This window comes from Xiphophorus hellerii, chromosome 21 (genome assembly GCF_003331165.1).
Source record: "Xiphophorus hellerii strain 12219 chromosome 21, Xiphophorus_hellerii-4.1, whole genome shotgun sequence".
Taxonomy (NCBI): domain Eukaryota; kingdom Metazoa; phylum Chordata; class Actinopteri; order Cyprinodontiformes; family Poeciliidae; genus Xiphophorus; species Xiphophorus hellerii.
Genome location: NC_045692.1, coordinates 8,499,765 through 8,512,760, shown reverse-complemented (window position 1 = coordinate 8,512,760; position 12,996 = coordinate 8,499,765). Strand labels below are relative to the sequence as shown.

Genomic DNA, 12,996 nt, shown 5'->3' with positions numbered 1-12,996 from the left:
ACGATCTAGAGTTATAGATCTAGAGTCAATGCACAGCTTCAGTTATTACAACTGAAAACCAGCAATCAGGCCCGAAACCTGGGAGTAGTGATGGATTCTGACCCGAACCTCCAGAGCCACATAAAGACAGTTACAAAGTCGGCCTTCTATCACCTGAAGAACATTTCCAGGATTAAAGGACTAATGTCTCAGCCAGATCTAGAGAAACTCATCCATGCGTTCATCTTCAGTCGTATTGATTATTGCAACAGCGTCTTCACAGGTCTGTCCAACAAATCAATCAAACAGCTGCAGCTGATCCAGAATGCTGCTGCTCGCGTTCCCACTAAAACCAGGAAGATAGAGCACATAACACCAGTTTTAAAGTCCCTCCACTGGCTCCCTGTAGTTTAAAGAATAGACTTTAAAATACTGTTGTTAGTTTATAAATCACTGAACGGCTTAGCACCACAATACATTAAAGATCTGCTTTTATTGTATCAACCTTCCAGACCTCTCAGGTCTTCCGGTACTGGTTCTGCTCTGCATCCCCAGAACCAGAACCAAACGAGGAGAAGCAGCTTGCAGCATCTATGCACCACAAATTTGGAACAAACTTCCAGAAAACTGTAAAACAGCTGAAACACTGACTTCTTTTAAATCTTAACTGAAAACCCACCTGTTTAGAATTGTATTTGAAATGTAATCAATTACAAATTTATTGATGGAACTTGACTTAATGATTGATTCTATATTGCATTGTGTTTCTGTGTTTGTAATGATGTAAAGCACTTTGAAATGCCTTGCTGCTGAAATGTGCTATACAAATAAAATTTGATTGATTGACTGATTGATAATAAACTAATCAAAATGATAATGCAAAACACTCATGTCAACATTTAATGCCGGTTGGTAGACGGTTATCTTACTGAGCCAATGCGTGGAGTCATTGATTTTGCGGTAATCTTTCCTCCAGAGCGCCTGTGGCAAGAGTTGTTAGTCGTTAGAAATTATTGCGATAATTCTCAATGTTTCACTTGTCCACGTTTTGTGACCTGATTGTTGGAAGAAGTTGCTCTGGCAGGACCTTTGTCTTTATTCAGGACAGTGTCCTTGAGCAGAATTGGATCAGAATCAACCCCACACATGCATCGCATCGAGATGTTTTACTGTAAAGTTATCCTTTCTGTGTCAGGTAAACATGTTTTCTATGTGATGTAAGCAATAGGAAGGATGAAATAACATTAGAAATCTTCTCTTGCACATTATTTTCCATCCAGCAGCATTTTAGTCTGTCTTTGTGGGGCTTTTGGGTTAAAGTTGCCTATCTTGTTACAAACCCATTGTTGGAAAATCATACTTGACCATTCTTTTTGCAAGACTGATGAGTGATTACTTTAATTTAAGAGAAGCCACGTTAAAAGTCTAAGAAAGTAATTGCAAAAGCATCTACTTCTCTTTTTCCAGCTACCTAAATAGTTTATAAGACAAACCAAAACAGTTATGTACTCCGGCAAAAATTTGGAAACTTACAAGTGCTGCTTGTCACTTTCTCTTTTATGCAAATGTGTTTAGTATACCAGCTCAGAGATGGTCCCAGGGACTAGTATTCTGGGCCTCTCTGTGTTCTGACTAAAGCAGCAGTCCAAAATGTTTCCAGCTGTGAGAACACAACACCAGCAGATCCTGCAAAATGTAGCTGCAGGAAAATCCAGACCTAATTTTTCTACATATTGCCAACACATTGTCCGATGTTCATGTGTGGAAACAGTTGTTGAAACTATAATTACGGAGCCGCAGTTGATTTGAGACAAACATTAAAGGAGGCTTAGCCCAACAATGTTTCAGAGCACAGGCACTTTATGGCGAGCTAACGCACAAAAGCCCTGCGCTGCCAGACATGCAATGACCCTTAACTTGCGGAATAGATTGTCTGGCACCACTTCTGTAGACAAAGCGCAATTTCTACCAAAACAGCTTAAAGGCCAGGGAGAAAATAAACCTTTGCTGTATTTAAAAATTGAATGGCAGAGTGAATGGATGATTTAGATAAGGGAGAGTTTTACAAGTAGATAAGCCTTAACAACATAACAATAATGGGTCCATTTGCAGTGCCTTGCAAAGGTATTTATGTCTCCTGAACTTTTTCAGTTTGTTGTGGTACAACCATAAACGTCAGTGGGTTTTAACTGAAAGACGATCACAAAGTGGTAGAAAAATGTGAAGATGAAAGAAAAAGAATACATTTTTTTGTTGCATTTCTTTCCCCCAAGCAAATCTGAAAGGTGTGGTGTACATTTGTATTCAGCCCCCATACTCTGTTACCCATGATTGAAGTCCGGTGCAGGATTCAGTGGGCTCTTTATCAAAGTGCATCAAGATTAAAGCTGTTGTTTGAAGAAAGCTATTTGCAGGTGACCACTTTCTGGAACAAGGTGCTCTGGTCAGAGGAGATTACAACTAGCGTTTTTAGATGCTAAAAGTAAGTGAAGTCAGGAAACTAACACAGCACTTTAGCACACCATCCCTACAGTGGAATATGGTGGTGGCAGTATGATACTGAGGGGATGGATGGAACTAAACTGCAGGGCAATCCTGGGAGATGATGAAAAAGGCTGGAGGTGACGGATATACGCTCTCCATCAGAACAAATTCCCATACAAACATGGTGAACACTTGCACCTCCAAGTATTACAACCACAAACTTTAATGTACTATAATGGGAACTCAAGCTCTGTTAATTTGGATGGAGTACATGGTGCTTGCCACAGGTTCTCTGGACTTTGACTGGGCCATTCTAAGTCAATAATATACTCATAAACCCTCTTGCATGCTAAGGATAATAATATTAAATCAAGTTACAATGCTTGAAGAGAAGACCACAAGAAGACAGTTAAAGAATTAGAAAAATATTTCTATGAAGTGATGTAAAGAAGAATCAAATAAAATATTAAAGAATACACTTTTGGTAGGCACTACAGTTGTTTGTGCGAGTTGCTGATGGTGTTCACGTTGCTCACTATGATGACGTTTATGTAACTGGACCCAAAGGAAGGAAACTACAGTTTTTATATGCAGCTACTGGTGGCTGCAGTGGGTCAAACCTGGTGCATAAGCATGCTTTCCCTATACAGCAGCAAGTCCAAAGGTTCTCTGTGTACCTCCTCTCTCTGTGCCCCACTTTTTTTTTCCTTTTTTTTTCTTTTAGAGATACGTGAACTTTGTCCAGGCTATTTCCCAACTGAACTGGACCGAACTCTGTGAGCTTTTAATCACTCACCCAGTCAAAATAAGTCAATAACAGGTTGTGTTTTCAGCGCAAACAAGTCCAGCCTTTGCTCTTTGGATCCGGCCCTGAATAACATGATTCCTAAGAGTTAAAGTTCATCAGCAGAAGACAGAGTGGTCCACCCGCAGCCCGTCACGCAGAGCAAGTGATCATATCTAACAGAGGTAATTCATCCATCTTGATGGATTTACTTACTAACGCAGTAGTATAAAACGACGCACTGTAAACAAGCAGAATCCTGTTAAGAGGAGGAGGCTCTGTCCTCTCTGGAGCCTTTATTTGTTTGACCGGAGCAGGTTAACCACAGCTCTGTCCACAAAAGTTCTGATGAAAGAGACCCCGTGACAACAGATGTGCGACAGCAGACCCAATCAATGCTGCGTTCAAACTCTGCATTCAGTAAAAAGTTGTGTTGTTACATTGCTGCCACTACGTAAGTCTGGCATGAGAGATCTGCAGCTTGTCCTCAAATACCTTTGAGGTATTTGAAAATGAATTCAACCTCCTCACATTAGTTCCATTGTCGTGTTAATAAGGTCACTAAAGCCAAATAGACTTTAAAAAAAAAAGAGTGTGACTTTAAAAGGACAAACTGATACAAAAAGACACTGGAAACAAATATAATTTGGATGGGAGCTGGCTACAAAGCAAATACAATGATTTTCATGCTTGTTCGAGGGCTGTTAATGTTTGTACTACATGTTCTCCTGTTTGTCACAAACCCCTTCAGAACCTCCGAGAAAGCAACAGCGACACCAAGTGGAACCAGGCAGAACTACAACTTATTGATTAAACAAGTTTATTGAGTCACAGGAGTAAAAAAAAAAAAAATAGAGGTGCGGGGAGGAGGGGCTAAAATCGAAACACAAAATACAAAATAAATAATAATCAAAAGATTTTCTAGAAATTCCACGTTATCTTTACTTTGTTTTAATCAGCCTGTGAAGTCCAAATTGTGCTCAGTTTTTACAAAGGGAACTGAAGTGGGAACCATTACACCTCCACCAGCCTGCAGTACGCCAGGATGCTTACATTTTGTTTGCACTGAATTTATACCGTCAGCTCAATGCTGCAGTTGAATCAAGTAAACATTATTCCAGTCTGCTACCGACCAATTTTAATGACTCTCTGAACTGAAGCATAAATCTCATGTTCTTAGTTGACAAAAAAAAATAAAAAATGCGCCCAGAGTAACCTTCTGCTACTGCAACCTTCATGGTGCAAAGTCTGTGCATTGGTATCTTGAATATTGTTTGAGTAATTGTTTTACCATTTAGAACCACCCCGGTGATTCTCCTCATGGATGAAGCAACTTAATTTGTATCTAAATCCTTTTCGGCTTTTATTTACGCTTTTGTCGTGCGACCAATTTTCATTGAAATTACCCTAAAAATGATTTGAACAGTGGTTGTTGGAGTGATTGATTAATGTCCTGTTGAAATTAAACAATATGTCAAGGAGCGGAACTTTAAGCATATTTTATGTTTGGGTTGCAATTATAAATTTGCTTCTTTTATTCACAATTTTTCTGAGTGGGTTTACCTTTAGGAGTTTTCTAATAGCCTTTCTGTCAGGACCGCTTGTTCTGGGAAGAGTAAGCGGTGGAGTGGCTTAAAACTACAATGCCCACAATTCACCGCGACCGCTCGCAGCAAAGTGGGGGAAAGTACGACGTTGTCACACACACAAAAAAAACCCCTTCTACTTTCATTTTCGCTCTTTATGCTGAGTAACTCTGAACACTTTCCGTGTTCTGCACGGCGTCGAGTTTCACAGTGAAAAACGCGTCTTTTCCCTTTTCTCAATCGCTTTTTCCAAAGCTTAAACATACTTTTATAAATCTATTAAAATAAGTTTTCATCTGCAGAGCGGACATGGCTTCTCCGGGTATTCAACTCGAGTCGAAGAAACAGGTGAGCTCCGGGGCTAGCATGGGATGTTAATCAGAGCCGTTTCAAACGCGCTGTCCCTTTAAAACACCTGAACGGAGAGGTAGTGATGCTAACAGGTGGGCTCCAGGGGGGGTGGAGGGGGTAGATCTGTGTTGGCTTTGATTAGCAGGCATAAGGGCCGGGGTCAGGGCAGGTGAAGGCTCAGGTTAGCCTCACGGCCTACAGTGGCGTTGCGTCGAGAAATATAATCCGAGCAGGCTGCAGGCTGTCACTATAAAAGCTCTAAAGTGATATTTTTGTTTCAGGTGGATGACTTCTGTCAAAAACTTTCCAAGGAGGTGATGTTTTCTTTTTAATTTTTTTTTTTTTTTTTTTTGAAATATTTGGACACTCGGTGATTTTTGAGTGTTTGTATTGACGTGTATTGTCTTTTAACAGGCAGAGCAGCTGCTGTCCAAATTTTTCCCTGAGAAGATTGAACAGCTGCAGATGCTCCTGAAGGTATGAGGAGCTTTCCCCCCCACCCCCTGCCTCTCATCACAAGTTCTTAGAAGTGAAACCAAAAACATTCATGGTGTATTTTATGAAAAAACACATAAAACCCCCTTTTGGGGTTTTTATTGTTATGGCAGACATCTTTCAGCTGCGATGACCTGGCTTCCCTGAAGTCTCCACTGGACATCCCAATCCCAGATCCGGCCAAAGAGGAGGCCAAGCGCAAGAAGAAGGAGGAGGTCGGTCCTGAACAAAAATGGTGTCCAACCCTGACCTGGATTAAATAACATAAATATAATGGGTTTTTTTTTATTTTTTTAATTTCTCACTTCAAGCTCATTAGCTCAGCGTTTTTATCTTCGTTTTTACCCTTTAAGTACGGCACTGAAAATGACTTCTTGGCTGCCGTGGCAACAATGTGAAATCTCTGCAGGACTTTCATAGCCCAAACGTTGTGTGGGCCTTTTGTTTCAGATGCTGCATAATCCCCTTCAGTATTTTAATGTCGGCAGAATAACTCCCACAAGAGGTGTCCACATATAAACAAAACAAAAATAAATATCCTTACATAAAAATAAATATTACATCCTATCTGTGACGTATTTGATGTCGACATTTTTCAGGGGATTAAGTGAAAGTGATCAGTCTACTAAGTTTTGGAAGGAATCTTTATTTGCGAATGCGCTTAAAAAGTTGGTACATGTTCATTTTAAATAGTCGTAAAGCGCACCTGAATAAGCTGTTCAGCAGAGAATCGGTGAAAAACGCTTGACAAGAGACTGTGCGTTCTCGTGTTGCAGAAAGAGGCGAAGGAAGGGAAGAAGGACAAAGACAGCGATAAAGAGGAGGAGGATTCAGGTAAAACCTGGGACAAAGAGAAGCTGTTTCCCAACATCAATCACGGCGCCTTGCTAAAGCATTCAGTATGCCTTTTCACGTTTTCTCACTTTACAGCTGCAGACTTCAATTAGTTTCATGGGGATATCATGTGACAGGCCAAAACAAAAGTAGCGCAGAATTAGGAAGTGAAAGAAAAAGGAAATGGAAAGAGGGGGAGTTAAGGGGATGGGTACTTTACCAAGGCTGCTGTAAACTGCTGATCAGAACAACGAACAAAACTAAATTCAGAAAACTGCTCTAATTCTGTCTCTCTGAAGTATGTATGTGTGACTCCGTGTCCTCTAGGGCCTCCTTGTGGTCCCATCTGCAGCAACGAGAGAGTGGAGAGTCTCTTGAATGAGGTCAAACCTGAGATCCAGACTCTGAAGGAGAAGCTCAACACAGTCAGTCTATCGTTTTAGTCTTTCCAGTTACCTCCTGTAGGTCTGTTGGACCTAATTAACGAGTCGGACGATGTTTCCTGTCAGGTGTCAATGTGGGTGCAGTTGCAGATCCCGAGGATTGAAGATGGCAACAACTTTGGAGTGGCCGTACAGGTTGGTAACAATCAAAAATCTGCTGGTAAAGTGTAGACATGCTTTTAACATTGTTGGAACGATCTGGAGCTGAACTTTCAACGTTCGATCTCGTTAACAGGAGAAAGTGTTTGAGCTGCTGACCAACACGCGCACCAAAATCGAAGCATTCCAGACTCAGATTTCAAAGTAAGCGCCAGCTAATGCGTGTTTTTGGGTTTTTGGCTAAAGATGAGAAGGAGCTGATTTAACTTCTGTCTCTGGAACCTTTTCGGTTCTGAGTTTGCGACTGCAAGTGTGTGCTTTACATCAACAGATGGAAGGGAACACAACAAGGACTGTCGGGTTGTGTCTGTCAAGTAGCATTTCTGATACCCTGAGCTTTGATTTAAACAAACTCGTAGGAATCTGAATAAAATGTAAAAGGGACAGTTTTTTAGCCAAAGATTTTCTGAAAATCAATAATTATCCCTATTTACTCCCTGTGTTTGTAGGGGTAACAGACCACAATGCCTGTGAATAATTAAAGTTCAGCAAATACTGTACTTGGGACACCCATTTAAAAACGCTTGTAACTTCCTATTTTAATAATTAACACTCTAAATATACCTTAATAAGCATTAATGCACACTGTGGAAACTGTCTTTAACTCTACTGCATAAGCTAATACCTACAGTCTGCTTGTCTCTGCTCTTAACCAATCACCAGCCTGGAAAATAAATGGTGCTCCTGAATTGGCTGGTTTGCATACATCAGCCAATAGAATGTCAAGTAGTATTGCGTCTTAGTACTTCTGTTTCCATAGCTGCACTTTCTTGAGCATACTCTAGATATACATTTTAAATATATGCAGATTTCTCCAGCAAATAATTTTGAGTCACATTACACAGAAAAAACTGAATCGGGATGTAAAAACCAAAAAGGCCTTCTGTGTTAGCCTGCTGCTAATCTTTTATGGACAACCAGACCTTGAGAAGTTTATCACAGTGCAAAAGAACAAAAGTCGTGGCATTTCTTTTCTTTTTTTAAAGTGTGAAGCTTTGTTCTTTATTTGTAACACATTCTGTGCGAATACAATATGTAATAGGTTTTGAATGGAGCAAATCATCTCTGCTAAGACAAAACACACAGTTTTTCTCCATGACAACATCCAGTGTTTCAGCCAAGCACTCTGCGAGAAGCTCGGTTGTCACCTTTCGATCTCGTGCTCTGTCTCTGTTACTTGATTCTACGGTTAAATGATGACACGTTGAGGCCGGTAACATTTTGTGAGCAGCTCCTCTTGTGTTTGTCGCGCCAGGTATTACAGTGAGAGAGGCGACGCCGTGGCCAAGGCCTCCAAGCAACCCCATGTGGTCAGTAACGGTCATGTTTATCAGCCAGAAACCTCAATCTTGTGGTTGCAACATGACAACTTCAACTTAAATCCAGCATGCACTCTCTCTCTCTTTAATTTTTTTTTTTTAATTTCACTCCTCCTTTCTGTCGCAGGGAGACTACAGACAGCTGGTTCACGAGCTGGACCAGTATCAGTACAGAGAGCTTCGCCTGGTGGTCTTGGACATCCGCAACACATACGTAAGACGCCGTTCCTCCACGCTGCTGTTGGACTGATTTAGGAAAATGTTGTAAATCACATGTATTAAAGAGGACACAGTCATCTGCTGTGTTTCGAATCAGATTTCCAGCATGTAAACGATTCCAGCTGCATCCGAGCAGCGGGGCGATCGTTCAGTGGTGCCCCAGTTAATAGGAAGGCAATTAAACGAATTGCTTTGCTTGTGTTTAAACTGAATAGCACGCCCTATCCCGTCCAATAACCCGTGCTTCTCGTCCCCTTAGTCATTCTCCTCCCGTGTTTGATGCTGGCGATGAAGACGGCTCACTCGGGTCTCATGTCTCCCTCGTAATCATTTCGTCTTGCTGTTTCTCTCTCTCGCCCCTCAGGCGGTGCTGTTTGACATCATTAACAAGAACTACGACAAGATTAAGAAGCCCAGAGGAGATGGGAAAGCTCTCATCTACTGAGACCAGCTTTTTTCTTCTTCTTTTTCTTTCTTTTTTTTTTTTTTTTAGACAAGCTACTGCTTCTGTTCTGTAACACTGATTGAATTCCAAAAAACACACACACGTCCTGGCAGAGATGATGTTCTCTCAGAGCGCTGCATGCATGTTGTTTCAGGTTACAAAAAATAATAAAGCAACAGGATTCTTACGAGTGTTCTGCTGATTACTTTGAACAAACGTAAAGGGGCAGTGTTACGTAAGATCGACTTTTTTTTTGAATTTCTACGTTATGTTTTTTTTTTGCTCATCAGAAACGTGCCAGGAGTGTTGCTTTGAGTCCTTTAATCTCCCATGGCAACCACTCGAAAAGCAAAAACATTTGCTCTCACCGACCGCCGCATTTTCAACGCAGCTCCTAACTGGAGCTGCAGCCTCCCAGAACACGGCCCTCCCCCACTCAGCTCCTTCAGACTAGCCAGCAGCAGTAAGCCAACACCTGAGCGTCTGCTGAGCTCGTTGTACGTGAAACGCTCTAAAGAACGACTGTAGACGGGGAAAATAGTGGAAAGTTGTTGATGACTTCCTGAAGGTGGTAGGAGCTTCTTAAAGAGACAGACTCAATTTCAAGATGATCAATTGTGAAGTCAAATTTCTTCGAAGTCATAATTCATATATGTATCATTTTTATAACAGCTGAAGATAACACAGTTACTTGACTGTGCTATAAAATGTCATGTTGTACATAGAAAATGCATAATACTGCCCCTCTAGACTACTGGGAGTGTTTATCAGAGTCTGCTGCCGGTGAAGAGGCCCTCTCCGGGTAAACCAGGGGACCCCTGACTGGGCGTTAGCCGGTACCATCCCTGATAGAGGCCCCTCCACCCCAGGTAACCCAGAGCTCCTCCCAGCTGCTGAGATGGCCACGCAGGGAAGTATGCCAGCAAACACAGGAGCAAGACCATCCATATGACGAGCAGAACTACACAGAGGAGGAAGAGGACTCCCAACGGAGAGCTAGGGGACCTATGAAGACGCCTCTCCTGCGCCAGGTGGAGACCGAACACGGACAGTTCCTCCACAAGCAGCAGGCAGCACAGGCAGAGGACGAGCGTTTCCTGCGACACTTCGTACCCTCTCCACATCATGTTGGCCTTGAGGCACGACGCCTTGCTCTGGTCTTCGTGCAGGAGCAGCAGAGGCTGCCCCGGGGCGGGGGAGCTCTGGGCGTCCTGGGTGGGCGCCAGAGGTTCGTAGCAGGCGCCGGCTGCGTCCTCCAATAGGGTCAGAAGGCGCCGACAGCCCCACCACAGAAGACCAGCGAGGCCGATCCGAGAGAGGTGGCGCAGGGTGAGGGAGACGGAGCGTCGGGCCGAGAAGGAGAGCAGGGCGACGAAGGAACCTGTGAGGATGCAGGTCCAGCCCCAAGTAGACCTGAGGAACTTTCTGTAACACGGAGAGGACAGTATGTGGCTCATAAGTCTGGAAAATAGCATGAAAACATAAACGTACCTGCCCAGGACGCTCCAAATTATTCCAGGTTTCAGATGAAAAGGCAAAAAACTGTAAAGATAAAAACATGTCTTGCATCTAGAAATTGATCTTGTGTCAAAATGAGATTATTCAAACACTAAGTGAGAAGCAGAGATGGGCAGAAGTTTTACCCTTTGCCATCTAATCTTTGAACGAAACACAAAACGAACAAAGATAATGAAATATTCGAAAGGAGTTGCACAATTTTATTATGACAGTCCAACGTTATAAAAGGATGAATGAATCTCAACTATTACTCTGCAAACCAGTAGCCTTACTTTATGCAGAGGCAGTTTTAACTTCCCTGGATTTGGACAAAAACAGACTTTATAGTCATTCATCTGTACGTTTAAAATGTAAAATACTGTAAGTATCAATATCCAGTAGGTATAAGATTATTGTTAATAATTAAGGTTAACTAGCCCCAGAAAATTTTAATAGGAGTGGCCAGACTGGGCCAGAAAATTTTTTAGGTGGCTATATATATATTTTGGAGAGAGAAGGGGGTTCATTTATGTCATGATTTAACATGATTCTCTGAAGGGGCGGATGTGTGGTCATGGCCCCCATTAATCCACCCTTTGGGGACGCCACTGTTCAAGGTTAATCAATCAATTTGAATACAAATCAACATTCTCAGCATGAATAGTATTCCTTATAACTTGAATTACCAAGTTACAATTTTAGTTTCACCCTCATACACTCTTGAGTGTTTTTGTCATATTCCATTCATTATCGTCAGACTTTATGCATCAAGTATTTTCCCTGTTTTTCCATCAACTTGCTTCTCAGCCAATACGGCTTTCATATCCAACAGTCCCCATAAATCACTCGCATTAGAACCAAAAGCTAATCACTTTTTGTCGTTGAAAGCTCTCACCTGTACAGGTAGTGGTGGCCGTTGGCGAAGATGCTGTACTTGGACACCCAGAAGCTCAGCAGAGGCCCAAAGAGGACCAGCCCCGACAGCATGAGGTGGAAATGCCTCCGGACCAGGCTGCATCCTAAAACCCAGGCCAGCAGGCGGGTCACGAACCCCAGAGCGGCACTCAGAGGTCTGAGGATGAATCTGCCTGGGAGAATCAGCTCCGCCGCTACCTTCTGCAGCTTTTCCAAGTTGACTTCTGCCCCGAAGCTTGTCCAGGAGTTTTCGCTGTTTGGATCCATGTAGATCGATGGTCTTTTTTTGTTGCTTGTCCTGTCGGTGTCTCTCTTTTGACTATAGAAGGCACACCAGTCCCACTTTGTGGCTCTTAGGCATGCAGCAGACCACATGGTATATAAAAATATAACACCTCTGCCCCCTTTTACCCTTAAAATCCCCCCACCCCCATCTGAACACAGGCTGAAAGAGGAGACGTGTCCATGCAAGCTGCCGATAATGATCCCATTATTTTTTCGAAGCAGTGGTACAGCACCAATTCTTAGTGTTGACACGACAGCTAAGAATACTAGACACCCCTTTGCTCCTCTTATTTCTCATTTTTGCTGTCAAATTTGAAAGAATTACTCCTACATGGATAATCTGTCTTCTTTTTCTGACTCTCCTTTCATTTCTCTAATAGAATTGCCTATTTTTAGGTTAAAATTTGCTGCAGGCCTGCAATTTGCTCCAGCAAACAGCACATTTGCTATCAGTCTTTTTATTTCCAGTGCAGGACATCAGACTACAACCCTTTTAAGCCGTTTATTTTATTTTTTTTTTAACTCTGAGCAAAAAAAAACAACAACTGACCACTTCCATTCCTTCCATTAGATCCCTGTGCTAAAAACAGGGTCAGTCGGGCCTGCTACTCCCACGACGAGCTTACAGACTCATTCTCTGGCAGCTGAACACGTTTCAGACCGAAAGAAAAACTGAAGTTGGTGGGGTTTTTCGACACGATTCGAACAGTGGGCGTAAATAAATGAGCCACGCCAAAGAATCTCAGTCTAATTTTAGCGCGCTTGCAGCATGGCTGCCACTTCAATGTCCTTCAGGCCTCCTTGCTGTGGTTGCTGCGGCCGGCCGCTCATTGTTTACTGTTTGTCGGACGCATTTCTAGCAGCCCCCCCCCGCCCTGGTTAAGCGCACAATTAGTCCAGCGATATGAAATTGGACAAATTAGATTTTCAGAACAGAGAAGCGTCGGCGGTTCAGGTCCTGTGACTTTTTAACCGGGTTTGAAGTGCAATCAGATTACCCTTCAAACCTAAAGCTTAGATCTAATCACCATACATCCCTCTACTGGCTATTTTTTGCCGCAGAATACAGTTTCGACACTTCCTGTACGGTTTCTAAAACTGATGCAGAAGATAGCCGACCACCAACTAAACGTGTTGGCGTTGCTTTGAGGATGCAGGCCCACAGGAAGCGGTGGTTCTTGCATGAAAGCTGCCCTGCGTC

General features: G+C 42.6%; 2 protein-coding genes across 2 annotated transcripts; one reads left to right on the top strand and one right to left on the bottom strand.

The window, feature by feature from the left end:
• Positions 1-4,956: 4,956 nt before the first annotated feature.
• psme1 (proteasome activator subunit 1) lies at positions 4,957-9,285 on the top strand. Its single transcript, XM_032550902.1, has 11 exons — positions 4,957-5,181; positions 5,466-5,498; positions 5,599-5,661; positions 5,793-5,894; positions 6,456-6,513; positions 6,841-6,938; positions 7,023-7,091; positions 7,192-7,259; positions 8,371-8,425; positions 8,562-8,648; positions 9,018-9,285. Exons 1-11 carry the CDS (start codon positions 5,143-5,145, stop codon positions 9,096-9,098), a joined length of 753 nt encoding a protein of 250 aa, XP_032406793.1. The 5' UTR covers positions 4,957-5,142; the 3' UTR covers positions 9,099-9,285.
• On the bottom strand, positions 9,142-12,077 carry LOC116711556 (fat storage-inducing transmembrane protein 1). The gene is made up of 2 exons (XM_032550892.1): positions 11,491-12,077; positions 9,142-10,523 (listed from the first exon to the last, which is right to left on the bottom strand). Exons 1-2 carry the CDS (start codon positions 11,883-11,885, stop codon positions 9,866-9,868), a joined length of 1,053 nt encoding a protein of 350 aa, XP_032406783.1. The 5' UTR covers positions 11,886-12,077; the 3' UTR covers positions 9,142-9,865.
• Positions 12,078-12,996: the final 919 nt, after the last annotated feature.

Bases quoted from the DNA above. Each gene is read 5' to 3' on its own strand.
- psme1 (XM_032550902.1), top strand. From the start codon at position 5,143: ATGGCTTCTCCGGGTATTCAACTCGAGTCGAAGAAACAG. The intron at 5,182-5,465 runs GTGAGCTCCGGG...TTTTTGTTTCAG, and splicing joins AACTCGAGTCGAAGAAACAG to GTGGATGACTTCTGTCAAAA. The intron at 5,499-5,598 runs GTGATGTTTTCT...GTCTTTTAACAG, and splicing joins GTCAAAAACTTTCCAAGGAG to GCAGAGCAGCTGCTGTCCAA.
- LOC116711556 (XM_032550892.1), bottom strand. From the start codon at position 11,885: ATGTGGTCTGCTGCATGCCTAAGAGCCACAAAGTGGGACTGGTGTGCC. The intron at 10,524-11,490 runs GTGAGAGCTTTC...TCCGTGTTACAG, and splicing joins GGCCACCACTACCTGTACAG to AAAGTTCCTCAGGTCTACTT.